This window comes from Chelonia mydas, chromosome 18, assembly GCF_015237465.2.
Source record: "Chelonia mydas isolate rCheMyd1 chromosome 18, rCheMyd1.pri.v2, whole genome shotgun sequence".
NCBI classification, from domain to species: Eukaryota; Metazoa; Chordata; order Testudines; family Cheloniidae; genus Chelonia; species Chelonia mydas.
The window spans coordinates 5,547,899-5,566,180 of NC_051258.2; the positions used below are offsets into that span (position 1 = coordinate 5,547,899).

Sequence of the window (18,282 nt, forward strand, 5' to 3'; positions counted from 1 at the left end):
AAGGTTGGAGGAGGCGGTTTCGTGTCATGGCTCACCTGGATGTTTTTAGTCCTGGTGCCCACAGAACAACATTGAGAACCCAGCGGGAGGGCCGGTTGGTGGTCACATCACTCACTTGGGAGACCTGGGGACAAGCCCCTGCTCTGCCACAGACTTCTTGGGTGACCTGGGGCAAGTCACTTAGCCTCTATGGGCCCCAGGTACCCCATCTGTAGAATGGGGATAATAGTCCTGCCCTGCCACACCGAGGCATTGTGAGGACACATGCTGTGGACTGTGAGATGCACAAATATTGTGAGCTGCTAGGAGCATATGGCAATGGCGTGTGAGTCATTACACTAGAGATGCTTCGGTGTGTAAGCTGATTGGCTGGGAGGCTCAGGGAGGAATTCCCCCTTCTCCCTTGTGTATGTTTGAACAGCTGTTCTGTCTAATCTGTTACAACTCCTAGCTACCCTAGTGCTGAGTCTGCTCTCCATGGGGGTGGAGATGAGATCTGAACCTCGTGGCTGGGCCTTGTTACGCCGGGTTAGTGCCAGAGCTATCTGTGGAGAATCAGGCCCCTAAGCTTCACCCGCCGGCTTTGCAGAGGTCCAGAGAGCCTGGGCCCCTCTCTTCGCACTGCCAAAGGCCTGACGCTGGCCCAGCCTGTGGTTTAATGGCAGATGCTCTGTGGAGAAGCCCGCGTGTGTGTCCACAAAACAGAAGCACCAGAAAGCCGACCTTCTGGTGGTTTCACTCACGTTCAGCTAAATCAGCCCAAATTCTGCAGTAGGGGGAGGAGCCTCCAGTCACCTCAGCCCAGACCCTTTGGAACCAAGCGCCACAAAGGTGTCTTCACGCTGAAGGGAGAGCGCTGCATCGCGGCTTTGTGCTGCCCGCTCTCTGGGGAGGACGTACTACCCCCAGGAGCGTGCAGCATTGCCGGGGATCAAGGCCCAGCATAGCTGCCTGCGCTGCGGTTGGTACTCGGGGGCGTCGGCAGAGCTGTGGGTGGAACAGTAGGGGACTGGGTCGGGTTGGAGGGCGGGATAGCTCAGTGGTTTGAGCATTGGCCTGCTAAACCCAGGATTGTGAGTTCAATCCTTGAGGGAGCCAGTTAGGGATTTAGAGCAAAAATTGGGGATCGGTCCTGCTTTGAGCAGGGGGTGGGACTCGATGACCTCCTGAGGTCCCTTCCAACCCTGGTATTCTATGACTGAGGGAAGTCCAACCTGCGCTGTTCTTGGCTTAATCCAGTCCCTCGCTTTCATCAGCACTAAATTCAAGTCACAAATTTTGTCCAGATCCCTCCCAGCCTAACATCTTACCAGAGATGACCCACTTGTTCCTCTGATAAACCCCACAAGATTTGCCTTGCAGCTGTGCTGATTTGGCAGACCCAGCCTTCGCCCGCAGGGTAATAGCAACCATCTCTCATTGGAAGATATGGGTCTTGTGCTGCTCATTAAACTCCCTGGCTCTGAAGACCTGAGCGTATCCCTGCTAATGGGGGAGCCATTTATTCCCCCATACAGGTCCAGTCAGCTGCATATTCATGTCCTTCCCCCCTTCCCTCCCCGTCTTCGGCAGTGAAATTGCCCAAAAATAACAGTGCCTGAAGGATGCGGCTGTTTAGTGTGATTCTGTCATGGGGCGCTCTCTGCCATCTCTCTTTGTGTGGCTAAGCAATCACCTGCCCCTCTCCTGGGCACCCGAGGCAGAGAGCAGCCGGCTCTTTCTCTCCAGCCAGTGAACATACTGCTTCTGCCATCCCAAGCTCCTGGATTCCTATCTCACGGTGGATCATAGAATCATAGAATATCAGGGTTGGAAGGGACCTCGGGAGGTCATCTAGTCCAACCCCCTGCTCAAAGCAGGACCGATCCCCAATTAAATCATCCCAGCCAGGGCTTTGTCAAGCATGACCTTAAAAACTTCTAAGGAAGGAGATTCCACCACCTCCCTAGGTAACTCATTCCAGTGTTTCACCACCCTCCTAGAGAAAAAGTTTTTCCTAATATCCAACCTAAATCTCCCCCGCTGCAACTAGAGATCATTACTCCTTGTTCTGTCATCTGCTACCACTGAGAACAGTCTAGAGCCATCCTCTTTGGAACCCCCTTTCAGGTAGTTGAAAGCAGCTATCAGATCCCCCCTCATTCTTCTTTTCCGCAGACTAAACATCCCCAGTTCCCTCAGCCTCTCCTCATAAGTCATGTGTTCCAGTCCCCTAATCATTTTTGTTGCCCTCCACTGGACTTTTTCCAATTTTTCCACATCCTTCTTGTAGTGTGGGGCCCAAAACCGGACACAGTACTCCAGATGAGGCCTCACCAATGTCGAATAGAGGGGAACAATCACGTCCCTCGATCTGCTGGCAATGCCCCTACTTATACATCCCAAAATGCCATTGGCCTTCTTGGCAACAAGGGCACACTGTTGACTCATACCCAGCTTCTCGTCCACTGTCACCCCTAGGTCCTTCTCTGCAGAACTGCTGCCGAGCCATTCGGTCCCTAGTCTGTAGCTGTGCATTGGGTTCTTCCGTCCTAAGTGCAGGACCCTGCACTTATCCTTGCTGAACCTCATCAGATTTCTTTTGGCCCAATCCTCCAATTTGTCTAGTCCCTCTGTATCCTATCCCTACCCTCCAGCGTATCTACCTCTCCTCCCAGTTTAGTGTCATCTGCAAACTTGCTGAGGGTGCAATCCACACCATCCTCCAGATCATTAATGAAGATATTGAACAAAACCAGCCCCAGGACCAACCCTTGGGGCACTCCACTTGATACCGGCTGCCAACTAGACATGGAGCCATTGATCACTACCCGTTGAGCCCAACAATCTAGCCTGCTTTCTATCCACCTTATAGTCCAGCTGGGATCAGCTCCTGCACATACACCGAGATTGCCAACTAGGCCGCTGCATGGTTTGCTGTTTGCATGCTGCATTCGCGAGGCCCTGTGGACTGCCTGAGCCAAGCTTGTCTCTCTCTCCTGCTCACCCTGCGCCTTCTGCTCTCAGCACTGGCCTTGTCTCCATCCCTCCACACCAGGTCCCCTCTGCTGGAGCAGTGACCAGTAAACGCCTGAGCCCACAGAACATTGTTGTATCATGATTTTAGGAAAGCTGTGGACAAATTGGAGAGTCCAGAGGAGAGCAACAGAAATGATGAGAGGTTTAGCAAACCTGACCTATGAAGAAAGGTTGAAACACTTGGTGTGTTTGGTCTAGAGGTGAGAAGGCTGAGGGGGGACCTGATACCAGTCTTCTAATAGGTTACAGGCTGTTAGAAAGATGGGGATCAATTGTTCTTCACCTCTACCAAGAGTAGGACAAGAGGTGATGGGGGCTTAATCTGCAGGAAGGGAGATTTAGATTAGATATTCGGAACCCTTCAGAACTCCAGCACTGGGACAGGTTACCTAGGGAGGTTGTGGAGTCCCCATCATTGGAGGGTTTATGAATAAACTAGACTAATGCCCAGGGTCAGATTCATTGTTTGTGGGCCCTGGCACCTGGACTGTGGCCCCGCTCTGCCACGAGGACCTGCCCCCACTTGGCCTTTTCCCCCCAAGGCCCTGCCCGCCGCTCGCACAGGGGGAAAGGGGGCAGAAAGGAGCAAGCAGGGAGCCAAGAGGGAGGGGGTGGAGAGGACTGGGCGGGGCCTTCAGGGGAAGAGGCCAAGGGGGGCAGGGCCACGGTCTGGGTGCCAGGGCCCCTTCTGAATGTGGGCTTGGCGCCATTGTAAACCCAGTACTGCTAATGCCTGTCAGGGATGGTCTAATTTTACTTAATCCTGCCTTGCCCAGAGGGCTGGCCCAGCTGACCTCTCGAGGTTCCATCCAGCCCTACGGTACGATTCTCTGACCCAATGGAGTTTCATCACAGCACGTCCGAACATGCAGACAAGATGCAGCGATGTCCCGGTGTACGAACTCTGAGAAGCAGCCACAAGCCTGGGCTGGCAGATCTCAGCAGAGGTTCCAAGAGCGCTTCAAAAATATATAGTGTCGGTCATAAAGGAGCTGGCATTGTTATAAACGGCAGAAATAAAACACAGAGCCAGACAGGAAGGGTTCCAGCCACCCTGGTGTAATTCCAGTGAAGTCAGTGGGGTTACCCCAAGGAAGAGAAAGTTCTGTCTGTTTATGGTAGTTATTTGTACTGTCAATGCAAATCTGTGGCCACTGGGACTCAGTGACTTTTTGAGATGAGAGGAAGGATGGTCTTGTGGCGAGGGCAGGGCTGGGACTCAGGAGAGCTGGGTTCAACAACTGGCCTTCCTGTGCAATCTTTGGCAAGTCATTTAAAAAAAAAAAAAAACCTGCACCGTGCCTCAGTTCCCCCAGCTGTAAATGGGGGGTAATGATACTTGCTTTCTGCTACCCTTTGTCTGTCTTGGCTATTTAGACTTTGCGCTCTCTGGGGCAGGAACGGTCTCTCCCTGTGTGTATGTGCAGTGCCCGGCCCGATGGCACTGCTGTGTGTTACTATAGTAAATGGCAGTAACAGCGCCTGGCTCGTAGCTAGCACTGTCATCAGCAGATCCCAAAGCTCTTGCCAAAGGTCACTGTCATTACAAGTGTAAATGTCGCTATTCTCCAGGAAGAGGTTTTCCTATAAAATGGGATGAATTTTCGAGCCCTTCACTATGTCCCCGGAGCCTTGCTGGCGTGTCTGACTGGCAGTCTTCAGAGCCAGCATGATTCAAACCCCATTGTCCTCCACCTGCTGTCACAGGTCCAGAATGCTGCAGTCATTAGCCAAGCCTTAGACCAGCTGGGTTTGCACCAAAGCACAAGGGAGCCCTCGCAAAGCCTCAGCAAGATGCCCGCCCCAGCTCAGAATGCCTCTTTTCCTCTTCATCAGGCCTCCTCCACGTTCCCAGCAGAACCGAGGCAGCATAAAATCCAGCCGACCAGTCTGGAGCAAGTGGATGAGCACCAGGCGCCAAAACAGAACGTGAATGGGCACCTGGAAAGAGACATTTCCACAGGTAACTGCCAGAGTCCATTAATAATACCTCGCTCCTTGACAGCGCTTGACCTCCATAGATCCTATGATGCTTTGCAAAGCTCCGTGTGCTTTACTATCCCCATTTTGCAGATGGGGAAACTGAGGTATGGTGATAAGTGACTTAACCAAGCCCACGCAGTGAGTCAGCGCCAGAGTCAACACCAGGTTGCCAGGATCCCCAGCTTCATGCTCCGTCTACCAGATCCCAACTGTCCCTAAAGGGCTCAATTCTGACTTCAGTGGGGCTGCATTCACCTGGTTGTTAGCAAGGACAGATCGTGCGGTAATGGAAGGATCGGTTTTTGCTAGCTCCCAGCAGCACTCTCCTGTCCCCAGACACGGAACATTTAAGCAGAGGAGTTTCTCAGGCAGAATCCAGGCCATCGGTGTGAATGGGAAGCTGCAGGGAGAATGGGCCGACGTGTTTGTATAGCACCCTCACAGCAGGGCCCCGACTCTGGCCTCTGGGTGCTACTCGAAGGCAAATGTTAATTATAACCCTGTGCAGGGGGCAGTGTGCCCAGTCTTTGCCCAGCAAGCACTGGAACCAGCAGCATCAGGGCTGGGAGTGGCCGCAAGGCTGCTGGGGGAGGGGGCATTGGGAGCCTGGGGATGGGAAGGGGAGTAGCAGGAACCTCACAATGGGGGGAGTACTGGTGGGGGAGGAGCTTGGCTGGTGCTGGGGCCCGTGATTGGAGGAGAGGAGGAGGTGGGGGATTGAAGACACTGGTGCATTCCTAGGTGATCCTCCCCCCCTCTACAAAATATACAAGACCAGCCCTGCAGCCTGGCTTTATCCCCATGGTGCCAGTATGGCCCCCTCGGTGAGCTCTCTGCAGAGTTTGGTTGGCTGGCAGGTGCCTGGTGATTTACTGTCCAGTGGGAGCTCCTTGGCCATAGTAAAGTGACTTGGTTCTTTTTTCCAGTCTGTGCCTTTTGTCACAAAGCCATTGCCCCCCGGACCCCGACCATAGAAGCCATGAACAAACAGTACCACGCAGACTGCTTCACGTGCCGGACGTGCCACGGCCAGCTAGCGGGGCAGCGCTACTACCAGAAAGAGGGCCGGCCACTGTGCAACTCTTGCTACAAGGTCAGCGCAACTGGCTCCTGGTCGTCCCAAGAGGCCAATGTCATTCTGTTCTCGGGAGTCAAATCCGGCTTCCGAGGGAGCCCCTGGGAAAGTAGGAGGGGTTCAGAGTTCAGCAAGACTAGCCGACCTGCAAGGGTCCCTCAGATACAGAAGTGCCCTACCCTGGGAAGACCCACCTTTGTAATGCCACCGATACTGGCTCAGACACAGGTCTGTACAGGGGTGGCCTCAACTCCCAGGCTCTTCAGGAGGAGTCGTGAGGGGTAGATTAGTCTGAGGATCAGTCCCAAGCAGATCTAAAGCAGGGAACGTGCCTGGTGCTGAGAGCTGGGGACTGGGAGTCAGGCCTGCCATGTTCCATCCCCAGCTCTGACCCCGGCTCAGTGCCACCTACAGCAAGTTGTGTAGGTCAGCGTTTCCAAAAGTGGCCTCTCGTGCCACGTACCTCCAGTTCTGGCAGCTCAGCTTGAGGCACCCCGGATTTGGTTTTCAGTGTGTCTTCAGCTTCAGCGCTCTGAAAATCAGGCTGAAGGTTCGTGCCATTGGCCAGCCCTGACCCAGGCCGCTTTTGGCAATCTGGATCTTCATGTCCGGGCCTGAACTTTAACCTGCAAAATGGAGCCAATATGTACTTAATTTATGAATGTTTCGGAAGGGGCTTGGAAATACCTACCTGAAAAGTGCTACAGGAAGGCCAGGGATTCTCACTGTTACAGGCCAGAAGGCCATTTGTTCATTCCGAAGCAGCAAATGCTGCAGTCTTCCATTGGCTACGGTGCCCATAGGGCCATGGGGCTTAGCAGGCAGCTTCTAGCATAGAGGCATGAATGGCTCTACCACTGTGCTGGGAAGGTCTCTGAGACCACGCACGGCATTGAACTCTGGTTCCTCCCAGCTCTTTGGCCTGGAAGACCTCCCTCACTGCATAGGCGAGGGCTGCATTGGGGATGCAGCAAGGGGCGAATGGTACCATCCACTTCCGGTTTCTGCACTTTATCTGCCTCTCTCCTTTCCGCAGGACACGCTGGAGAAATGTGCCAAGTGCCAGGGTCTGATCCTGGAGCACATCGTCCGCGCCTTGGGGCATGGGTACCACCCCGAGTGTTTCATGTGCTCCGTGTGCGGCCGGAGCATAGGGGACGAGAGTTTTGCCATGAATGACCAGAACGAGGTGCACTGCGTGGATGATTTCTACAGGTGTGATATGTTATAAGTGGCATGTCAGAGGGGTAGAAAGCTAGAGCGAAATCACTCTGCACCTAAGCTAGCCTCCTCTTCAGCTCAGAGGGCCTGATTCTGTTCAAAAGGTAAATCTTGTGCACGTGAGACAACCTGAAGGGCCCGATCCTGCAAACCTTCCCTCCGGCAAGTAGCCTTTACTCACCCAATTAATCCCCTGAGCTTCAACAGCGCTCCTTGCCATCAAGAGTGCTTCCTCAGTATGCTGCTCTTTCTCCTACTGAAGTCAATGGAAGCAGGGTTGGATGCCGAGCTTGCAGGTGCAATAGACCCGATCCTTCCCCACTGTGCATCTCAGGGAGTCGTTATTCCCCTGGGCAAAGTGGGGGTGAGTGACAGCCAATCAGAATCTTCCATTCAGCCCAGTGGTAGCATTTTACATCCCCTTTGCAAAGGGCCCTGCGATTCCACCAGGGTGAGTAACGGCCCTCTGTTGGAGGGATGGTTTGCAGGATTGCGTCCTTCACTTTGTGTCTTGTGTACAGGACTGACTTTTTTTTTTTTTGGTTCAGTGTCCCCACTATTCACCCCCGGCTAGTTCACACTGCAGTATTCCTAAACACCCAGGGTCTGCCTCTCCTCTCATTCACGCCGCTGTTGTCGTCATTGGAGTTACACCACTGTAAAGCTAGCGTAAAGGAGAGCAGAGACAGGGCCACAAGTGATTTACTGGCTAGCTTGACCTGGCACCCAGCTCATTCCAGTCTGTCTCATCCTTAACCAGTGCGGAAAGAGGCTCTGCCATTTCCGTTTCACATGCAATAATACAGAAGCAGCGTAAAGTAACATGGATCTAGCTTTAAATTGTGCTCTGAATTGCTACAGCTAATTGGCATGGCAACTGCTGTGGCATAAGGGGTTGGCTGTTTGTTTCATCAGGAAGTACGCCTCCATCTGCAGCGTCTGTGAGACACCCATCATCCCACAGGAGGGGAAAGATGCCTACCGGATAGAATGCATGGGGCGAAGCTTCCATGAAAGCTGCTATCGGTGTGAGGTAGGTCCTACTGGGATGCTGCGGATTTTTTATCTGCAGCAAACAGAACTTTATTCCACAAACACAGGTTCTCTCCCTGGGTTCTCGGAGAGCTATGACAGGGTTTACAGTTAGGTTTTCCTAGCCAGGAAAGAGATCCTAGCAGTGAGACCAGTGATCCTCTGGAGTCTTCTGCAAGGGAAGCAGTGGCAGCTCCATCACGTGAGATGCTTGACGCAGGGCTGGACAAACTTTGGAATGCGCCGCCCCGTCAAAGGGATGGAGGTAATGTTCCTCTCTCCGATATCTGGGATTCTGTAATCCCTGCACAATGGAAAATAGCTGTTACCAGCCTCCGCACGACCACTTAGTGCAGTAATACCACAGATGCTGTTACCACAGCCAGTTGGTCCAGTAATAAACCATAGAGTCATAGGACAGGAAGGACCTCGAGAGGTCATCTAGTCCAGTCCCCTGCACTCATGGCAGGACTAAGTATTATCTAGACCATCCCTGACTGGTGTTTTGTCTAACCTGCTTTTAAAAATCTCCAATGATGGAGACTCCATAACCTCCCTAGGCAGCTTATTTCAGTGCTTCACCACCCTGACAGTTAGGAAGTTTTTCCTAATGTCCAACCTAAACCGCCCTTGCTGCAATTTAAGCCCATTGCTTCTTGTCCTACCCTCAGAGGTTAAGGAGAATAATTTTTCTCCCTCCTTGATGTGGCACCAAAAGAAAGAATTTGGTTCTTCCCTGTGAATTTTCTTTCTGGTTCCCAGCGTGACTGACAGTCTGACCTGTCGGGCGTTCTCCTCCCTGGAGCAGAGATGCAGACAGTGAGCCTAGCCTCCAGAGCTGACTTCACTAACAAGGCAGATCCCTGCCCTCAGTTGCTCACAGTCTAACAGAAGGGGGTGCAATGTTAGGAATGAGACGGGACTCAGCTGTAATGAAGAGAAAGGGCTAATTGAGGCTGCTGGACAGAGATCAGCCCTGTGGTTCTCTCTCGGTCCCAGACCGACTCACCCAGCCTGGGCTGCCCGCTGTCACCACAGAGTGTCTCCTGAGTCCAGCTCTGGACCAGATAGGCATGGACTGGAGTGCTGAGTTTCGTACAGAGGCATGGGGGCAAGGGATCAAACATGCAAGCGGATCTATGGAGGGGATTTTAGGATGTGTCGTTTCCTCCACCATGTTGGTAGGGTGTAGGTCACTAAATAAGTCAGGATCCTGTAGGCCGCTCAGAGGCTGAAAGGCCCAGCTGCACCCGCCTTGAAATCCATCTCAGTCCTGGTTGTTTTGCTGAGGCCTTCTCTTGGGGTTTGTGAACATGCAGCGGTGTCTAGTCCCTGCCATTCCACATGGAGCTGGGCAGGGTCTGACCTCGCAGCTGGAGAAAGGCCACAGGCCTCACATCATCATCCTTCACTACAAAAAATCCCTTCCTTTGCCGAATGGGGGGAATCGGGGAAAAAACACTTACGCTGGACCCTGTAACACTGCCGGGCCAGCAGCCCTGGATGCTTTTACGTTCCCCGAGTGTAAAGATCCACGGATGGGTGGGACTGTACAGACAGGATCAGGGGATCTGTTTCCTGGGAAGTTGTAATCTCAATAGCAATTCCCTGTGGCAGATACAGAGCTCTGGAATGGTTCATAGAATCATAGAATATCAGGGTTGGAAGGGACCTCAGGAGGTCATCTAGTCCAACCCCCTGCTCAAAGCAGGACCGATCCCCGACTAAATCATCCCAGCCAGGGCTTTGTCAAGCCTGACCTGAAAAACTTCTAGGGAAGGAGATTCCACCACCTCCCTAGGTAACGCATTCCAGTGTTTCACCACCCTCCTAGAGAAAAAGTTTTTCCTAATATCCAGCCTAAACCTCCCCCACTGCAACTAGAGATCATTACTCCTTGTTCTGTCATCTGCTACCACTGAGAACAGTCTAGAGCCATCCTCTTTGGAACCCCCTTTCAGGTAGTTGAAAGCAGCTATCAAATCCCCCCTCATTCTTCTCTTCTGAAGACTAAACATCCCCAGTTCCCTCAGCCTCTCCTCGTAAGTCATGTGTTCCAGTCCCCTAATCATTTTTGTTGCCCTCTGCTGGACTTTTTCCAATTTTTCCACATCCTTCTTGTAGTGTGGGGCCCAAAACTGGACACAGTACTGCAGATGAGACCTCACCAGTGTCGAATAGAGGGGAACGATCACGTCCCTCAATCTGCTGGCAATGCCCCTACTTATACATCCCAAAATGCCATTGGCCTTCTTGGCAACAAGGGCACACTGTTGACTCATATCCAGCTTCTCGTCCACTGTTACCCCTAGGTCCTTCTCTGCAGAACTGCTGCCGAGCCATTCGGTCCCTAGTCTGTAGCGGTGCATGGGATTCTTCCATCCTAAATGCAGGACTCTACACTTGTCCTTGTTGAACCTCATCAGATTTCTTTAGGCCCAATCCTCCAATTTGTCTAGGTCCCTCTGTATCCTATTCCTACCCTCCAGCGTATCTACCACTCCTCCCAGTTTAGTGTCATCTGCAAACTTGCTGAGGGTGCAATCCACACCATCCTCCAGATCATTTATGAAGATATTGAACAAAACTGGCCCCAGGACCGACCCCTGGGGCACTCCACTTGATACCGGTTGCCAACTAGACATGGAGCCATTGATCACTACCCATTGAGCCCGACAATCTAGCCAGCTTTCTATCCACCTTATAGTCCATTCATCCAGCCCATACTTCTTTAACTTGCTGGCAAGAATACTGTGGGAGACCATGTCAAAAGCTTTGCTAAAGTCAAGGAAGACCACGTCCACTGCTTTCCTTTCATCCACAGAGCCAGTTATGTCGTCATAGAAGGCAATTAGATTAGTCAGGCATGACTTGCCCTTGGTGAATCCATGCTGACTGTTCCTGATCACTTTCCTCTCCTCTAAGTGCTTCAGAATTGATTCTTTGAGGACCTGCTCCATGATTTTTCCAGGGACTGAGGTGAGACTGACTGGCCTGTAGTTCCCAGGATCCTCCTCCTTCCCTTTTTTAAAGATGGTCACTACATTAGCCTTTTTCCAGTCATCTGGGACCTCCCCCGATCACCATGAGTTTTCAAAGATAATGGCCAATGGCTCTGCAATCACATCCGCCAACTCCTTTAGCACTCTTGGATGCAGCGCATCCGGCCCCATGGACTTGTGGTCGTCCAGCTTTTCTAAATAGTCCCGAACCACTTCTTTCTCCACAGGGGGCTGGTCACCTCCTCCCCATGCTGTGCTGCCCAGTGCAGTAGTCTGGGAGCTGACCTTGTTCGTGAAGACAGAGGCAAAAAAAGCATTGAGTACATTAGCTTTTTCCACATCCTCTGTCACTAGGTTGCCTCCCTCATTCAGTAAGGGGCCCACACTTTCCTTGACTTTCTTCTTGTTGCTAACATACCTGAAGAAACCCTTCTTGTTACTCTTAACATCTCTTGCTAGCTGCAACTCCAGGTGTGATTTGGCCTTCCTGATTTCACTCCTGCAAGCCCGAGCAATATTTTTATACTCATCCCTGGTCATTTGTCCAATTTTCCACTTCTTGTAAGCTTCTTTTTTGTATTTAAGAGCAGCAAGGATTTCACTGTTAAGCCAAACTGGTCGCCTGCCGTATTTACTATTCTTTCTACACATCGGGATGGTTTGTCCCTGTAACCTCAATAAGGATTCTTTAAAATACAGCAAGCTCTCCTGGACTCCTTTCCTCCTCATGTTATTCTCCCAGGGGATCTTGCCCATCAGTTCCCTGAGGGAGTCAAAGTCTGCTTTTCTGAAGTCCAGGGTCTGTATTCTGCTACTCTCCTTTCTTCCTTGTGTTAGGATCCTGAACTCGACCATTTCATGGTCACTGCCTCCCAGGTTCCCATCCACTTTTGCTTCCCCTACTAATTCTTCCCGGTTTGTGAGCAGCAGGTCAAGAAAAGCTCTGCCCCTAGTTGGTTCCTCCAGCACTTGCACCAGGAAATTGTCCCCTACATTTTCCAAAAACTTCCTGGATTGCCTGTGCACCGCTGTATTGCTCTCCCAGCAGATATCAGGGTGATTGATGTCTCCCATGAGAACCAGGGCCTGCGATCTAGTAACTTCTGCGAGTTGCCGGAAGAAAGCCTCGTCCACCTCATCCCCCTGGTCCGGTGGTCTATAGTAGACTCCCACCACGACATCACCCTTGTTGCTCACACTTCTAAACTTAATCCAGAGACTCTCAGGTTTTTCTGCAGTTTCATACTTGAGCTCTGAGCAGTCATACTGCTCTCTTACATACAGTGCAACTCCCCCACCTTTTCTGCCCTTCCTGTCCTTCCTGAACAGCTTATATCCATCCATGACAGTGTTCCAGTCATGTGAGTTATCCCACCAAGTCTCTGTTATTCCAATCACCTCATAATTCCTTGACTGTGCCAGGACTTCCAGTTCTCCCTGCTTGTTTCCCAGGCTTCGTGCATTTGTATATAGGCACTTGAGGTAACCTGCTGATCGCCCCTCTTTCTTAGTATGAGGCAGGAGCCCTCCCCTCTCACGCGCTCCTGCTCGTGCCTCCTCCCGGTATCCCACTTCCCCACTTACCTCAGGGCTTTGGTCTCCTTCCCCCGGTGAACCTAGTTTAAAGCCCTCCTCACTAGGTTAGCCAGCCTGCTTGCGAAGATGCTCTTCCCTCTCTTCGTTAGGTGGAGCCCGTCTCTGCCTAGCACTCCTTCTTGGAACACCATCCCATGGTCAAAGAATCCAAAGCCTTCTCTCCGACACCACCTGCGTAGCCATTCGTTGACTTCCACGATTCGACGGTCTCTACCCAGGCCGACAATCTCCTTCCTCAGGTTGCTGGGGGATTCCTGGTCTTCGTTCCAGAGTCTTTCATTGTTATCCAACCAGTGAGTTAGTTACTGAGTCCCCTTCTGTGAGCAGCCCTGCCGACACAGGGAATGGCTTCTCCTCTCTCTCACCTCCACTGGGATAAAGGAGGCAGGAGTAACTCCCCTGAACTCAATGGAGTTACACAAGTGTGAGATCAGAATCAGGCCTACAGTGTCCTACTGCCTATCGTACTTACCCTACTCTCTCTGTTTGTGGCACGTTCCTCTAAAAACTGTATCCCCCAAAGGACTATGCCCTCCTCAGTGACTGTTAGTGGTGGAGTGCGCCCCTGGAGGTGGCGGGTGCCCGGCTGGGCGCGTGGAGTGCGCCCCTGGAGGTGGTGTGTTCCAAGACCAGCTCATCTGTTGCCTCCTCACTGTGGCCTCCCTGCCACGGGGTTTAATTGAATTCCTCCAGTGCAGGAGGGGTTTTGGGCCCAGATTCTCATGCCCAGGCAGAATCTCATTGGCCTGACAGTCTGGGTGTCATGACGAGGATGCAGCAGGCTGATGAAGCTGACAGACGTGGGGGATGAGATAGCTAGTCCGCAGGAGAAGGTGCTTGGAGCACTATGTGTATTGGAAGCAATGGGGCTCGCTCATGGAGTTCCAAGTGAATGAAAGTGACAAAACTGAAGTAGCCTGTGGCCAGCATCAGAAAGAAATTCCTGTGATGCTTTGGGGCTTTAGAAATGACTGAGTTTTTGACTGACTTTCGATTGCCGTGCTTTCTACCTCACAGAACTGCAGGATTCCCCTGTCCACCGAGCCAGCAGAGAACGGCTGCTACCCCTTGGACAGCCACATCCTCTGCAAGCCCTGTCACATCAAACAGAAGAATGAATCGTTCTGCTAAGAGAGCCCGGCGGGCTTCCCCAGAAAACTGTGGATGCAGTCGCATGGCTGAGATGGGCCAAATCTCTCTACTACGGCATCAGTGTTCTTATCCTCTGCGTTCATAAATGTCCAACTTTCTGTCCTGACTGTGTCTCTTATGGTAGGACTATATTAGCAGCTCTGAGCTTCAGCAGCAAGGTCCTACCACGCATGCTTCCTAATCGGCCCTGCGAGGTGGCAGTGGGACTTTCTTCTTCTCTCTTTCCCTCCAGACTGGCTCTGCTTATCTTCCAAGGCGACGCCAGCTGGCTTCCTCTGCCCCCAAATGGCTCAGTGCATGGGATGAGGGGGACACCCCACCAAACCAGCAGCTGCTGATGGGACAAGGGAGATTGATTAAAATAATGTTTCAAAGCAGGTAGGGCTCTGTCTCCTCACCGTGTAAATAACGCCCCTGCTGCTTTAAGTTAAGACTCGGGGGGATCTTACTAAACAGCAGAGGGGCTGGGGGAGAGCACTGTGCTGTCAGCTCTGGGAGCACGGCAGGGAACAGGGCACGCACAGTGGGACAGCGATGCGAAAACCGCGTGAAGGCCACCCCAGTGCACCCTCAAAATAGGGCTAACGTAAGACCTAAGTGGTGCCTAAGTTTTTACTGATCTCCTGCCCGTGAGTGACTTTTACCCACAGAGCCAGGTCAAATATATATACACACAGTTTTCTGCTTTACTGCACCCTGCGATAGTGCTGTGAATTATGACCCAGCAGTGTGCCAAAGAGGTTTGTAGAGCAGCAGCTGAACACCCCTATGCATTCTGAAAATGACACTGTACCAGCGGCAACCTGAGGCCTGATCCTTCAGGTCTTAACTTGAGGGAGCGAAGGCTGCAGGATCAGCCCCTAATTGAGACTGTGTCTCCTGAAATGCTGCAGCGACTCAGTGACAGATATCAGATGCAGCTGCCTGCAGATCTGCGCCGGACGACCCGCTGGCTCTGTGCACGTAGAATTGCCGGAGCCACGGTTCTGGAATTGACTCCGGGGATTACTGGATGTGCAGTTTCATCTCTGTGGTGCATGGACGCGGACTGTGAGTCATGACACAACCTGGGGGCTGGGAGTGGAAAGAATTCAGCGTTGTTTAAGGAGTTGACAAATACACAGCCCCACCAGCTTCCCATAAAACAAGCCAAGACGCTGGATTCTCTCTCATCTGCCACTGGCCAATCACGTGTCTTTCTTGCTAGCATCATGAAATGATGCCAGATACAAGATCCCCAACTAAGAGAGAGCAGCTGATGGGCTGCCAGTATTTTAACATCCGTTTCCCCTCGCCTGGGATAAACCCTCTGGCTTGTGGGAATGGGGGTGCTCTCAGAGGGGAGCAGCTCATTTGTTTCCCTATTTAAATCAAAACGCCATTCTCAACTGTAGTCAAAGAAGAGAGCAGTACCACTAGGCCAAAAAGATCCTGGTAAGCCTGATGGATGTGTTTCCGAGTGGGTAGTGCACTGGACTGGGCTGGGCATCAGGAGAGCTGGGTTCTCGTCTGAACTGTCCCTTGCCTGCTGGGTAACTTTGCCTTTTTGTTCCTCAGTTTCCCCATCTGTGAAATGGGGATAATGAGACTGATCTCCTGTGTAAAGCGCTTTGAGTTTTACTGATGAAAAGCGCTAGATAAGAGCTTGGGGATGGCGATTGTTGGTGGGTGCTGCCATGAGTGTATGGATCCATATAGCACAACGTTAAACGAGTGGCATTTGAAATGGGTGGGACAGGAAATGTACCATCTTTGGGGGGGTATCCTCACCCTGGAAAATTACCTGCGGTGTCCCACGTTACACCGCCAAAGGCACACAGTTTGCTCTTTGGTGGGTATTTTGAGCACTAGCTACTCAAGAACAGCTGGTGCAAGATGGAACTCCACCAGCCTCTCCTCTCCTTTCGTGGCGGGATTTTAACCAGTGGCACATCATGGAGGGGGAGCAGTAGGGGCTATCTGAAAAGAGACTTAAATGAAAGGAAGAATCTTAGCAGTGCTATGCATGGCCTCTTAAAGAGCCCTTCCTCATTCCCGTGGGGTCCCCTTGGCTTTGTGCTTCAGGCTAAACAGAGAGGCCAGGAGACCACACTTGTTGCGCTGGGCTTAACCGCCAAGAGAATCCAGCATTCTAGGCAGGACCATTAGCTGGTTCCGTTCAGTGGCGCCGTCTCTCCTGTCCTTGTCAACACTCCTCAAGAGAAAAGAGCTTGGGACCTTGGTTGTGATGATCACTTTCCATAAGTAGCAGTGACACTGTAAAATTAAGTTGCTTTGATAGGCAGTGGAGTGCTCCCTGAGCGAAATGGCTGTGGAGTTCTTTGGCGTTTGGGGAAGCCCCACAAAAGAACTGTAAATTATTGGCAGGGAAAGTCTCCGCTCACCGAAAACAATTGTACATGCTCATTTCCCTGGGGCTTTATTTTTGAAAACTGATTAAATTTAGGGCTTCTTCTGGGGACACTCATGAAAATTAATCCGAATAAACAAAAGGTGTGAATTTGAAGGGGATTAGTTAAACCCACATTAAAACCCTGTGGACGCTCTTTTCAGAATTAGAGACCTGAATTCAGTTTATCTTAATTCACTTTTTTGGATTACCTTTCCTGAGCATCCCTGTGTCAACAAGCTTTTACAGTACAAAAGGAATAAGTGAGAATTTGGAACTGATGGAGCTTCTGCCAGCAGCTCCAGAGCACTCGGACCCTGGACAACGCTCTTTCCTTTCTTTTGCTAGTGGGGAGTGGGGCGGTGGTTTGGGTACTTGCTCAGTGTATTAGCACCAAAGTCCTGTCTATACCAGGATTGGAACCAGGGTTTAAACAGTGGTCACCTGTATTCTACAGTTTTACAGGCACTCCAGTGCCGGTGCAGGTAGCCATTTTTCTCCCTTTTTAAGAAAGGTGCTAGCCTTACTGTGCTATAGACACTCCCTCTCTGGAATCCATGCCCACAGTAGTCAGGGCAGGACTGCCCGAGCCCTGCTCTCATCAACAGGAGCAGCTCTGATTCGGGTCACAGCATCTGAAATGGGGCAGAGATGCTGTGTACGCTGCATCGGTGTTGGAGGGCCCAGCTACAGCCATGGATAATCTTTGCAGATTAGACCAACTGTTGATACTGGTTAGTATCTGTACTGTGGTGCACCAAGGGCCCCGGTCATGGACCAGAATCCCATTGTGCTGGGCACTGTACAGACACTGAACAAGATGGTCCCGGCCCCGAAGAGCTGAGAATCTAAGCATGAGGCTCTGTCATCACTGCCAGCGAGATAATGCCCCCTAGCTAGTGGAGACAAGGCCCTGGTGAGCTTTTCCCATGATGAAGCTAGGGGAGGACAACACTCTGTGTCTGGCCTAGCTGAAGTGTGCTTAAAAGCTCCAGAGCCTTGGCTCCAATAGGCGCTTAATCATGAGAGAACTAATGTTGTTGGGTGATCCCTTCTCTTCTCAGTGAGGAGAAGGCCTAAGAAATAACAGGGACGGACAGAGGAGCACAAGGAAACAGTGAGACAACATTGTTCGGCCTGACAGGCCGTTGTCTTGCTTTTTGTAGGTTCCTGTGTTACCAAATTTTCTGCCTTGAATCTTACAGGCATGTTGTATGATTTGGTAACACCATTAAAATGGGTTGGGGTCAGAGCCACAGACAAGGTCAAACCGTGTCTCAGAGCTGTGAGGACCTTGGAGCGTTCTAACAGAGTCTCCCCTTCCCCTCAATGTGGTATGGTTTTGCTATGTAGACAGGACCGCAGAGAAGAACAAGCTACACTGAAGAGGGAATCCTTTCTTCCTCCAGACAAACGGTGACCTCCCAGCTGCCTTTCCCCAGTCACAACAAGCAGCGGCTTATTTCAGAAAAAGAGGTAAGAAGCCCGATGGTTTGCTTCGAATGGATTTGTTTAAAAAAAAAAAGCATGATCCCTGCTGAAATGATCCCAGGGAAAGTAGTTTCCTCTTGAAACATAATTTAAAAAAAAACCTACCACCATCCCAGCTGCATCTGTGCACCTCCTCCATCTCCTTCGTACACGTGACTCTTGTTGGGAAGGCAGGCAGCAAGGAAATGACTCCAGAATGTGAGCAGCTGCTCTGTATGCAAGTGGCAGACATCCCATGCTTCTGGCAATGGACTTTCTTACCAGCTGCCCTATGGTTTTAGCAGGTAAAGTTCATTTCCAACTTCTGCTCTCGGGCTCAAAGG

At 51.5% G+C, this 18,282-nt stretch overlaps 1 protein-coding gene across 5 annotated transcripts in view; it reads left to right on the forward strand.

The window, feature by feature from the left end:
* The window catches only part of FBLIM1 (filamin binding LIM protein 1), a 46,031-nt gene extending 28,050 nt beyond the window's left edge, over positions 1-17,981 (forward strand). For 4 of the 5 annotated variants that reach the window (XM_043531875.1, XM_037881261.2, XM_043531876.1 and 1 more), the window contains exons 5-9: positions 4,855-4,981; positions 5,928-6,094; positions 7,113-7,291; positions 8,213-8,330; positions 13,945-17,981. In XM_043531875.1, the coding sequence (XP_043387810.1) occupies positions 4,855-4,981; positions 5,928-6,094; positions 7,113-7,291; positions 8,213-8,330; positions 13,945-14,058 (705 nt within the window). In that variant the 3' untranslated portion in view covers positions 14,059-17,981. Of the gene's footprint in view, positions 1-4,725; positions 4,982-5,927; positions 6,095-7,112; positions 7,292-8,212; positions 8,331-13,944 lie in introns of all 5 variants that reach the window. The other variant, XM_043531874.1, reaches the window with a different exon arrangement.
* Positions 17,982-18,282: the final 301 nt, after the last annotated feature.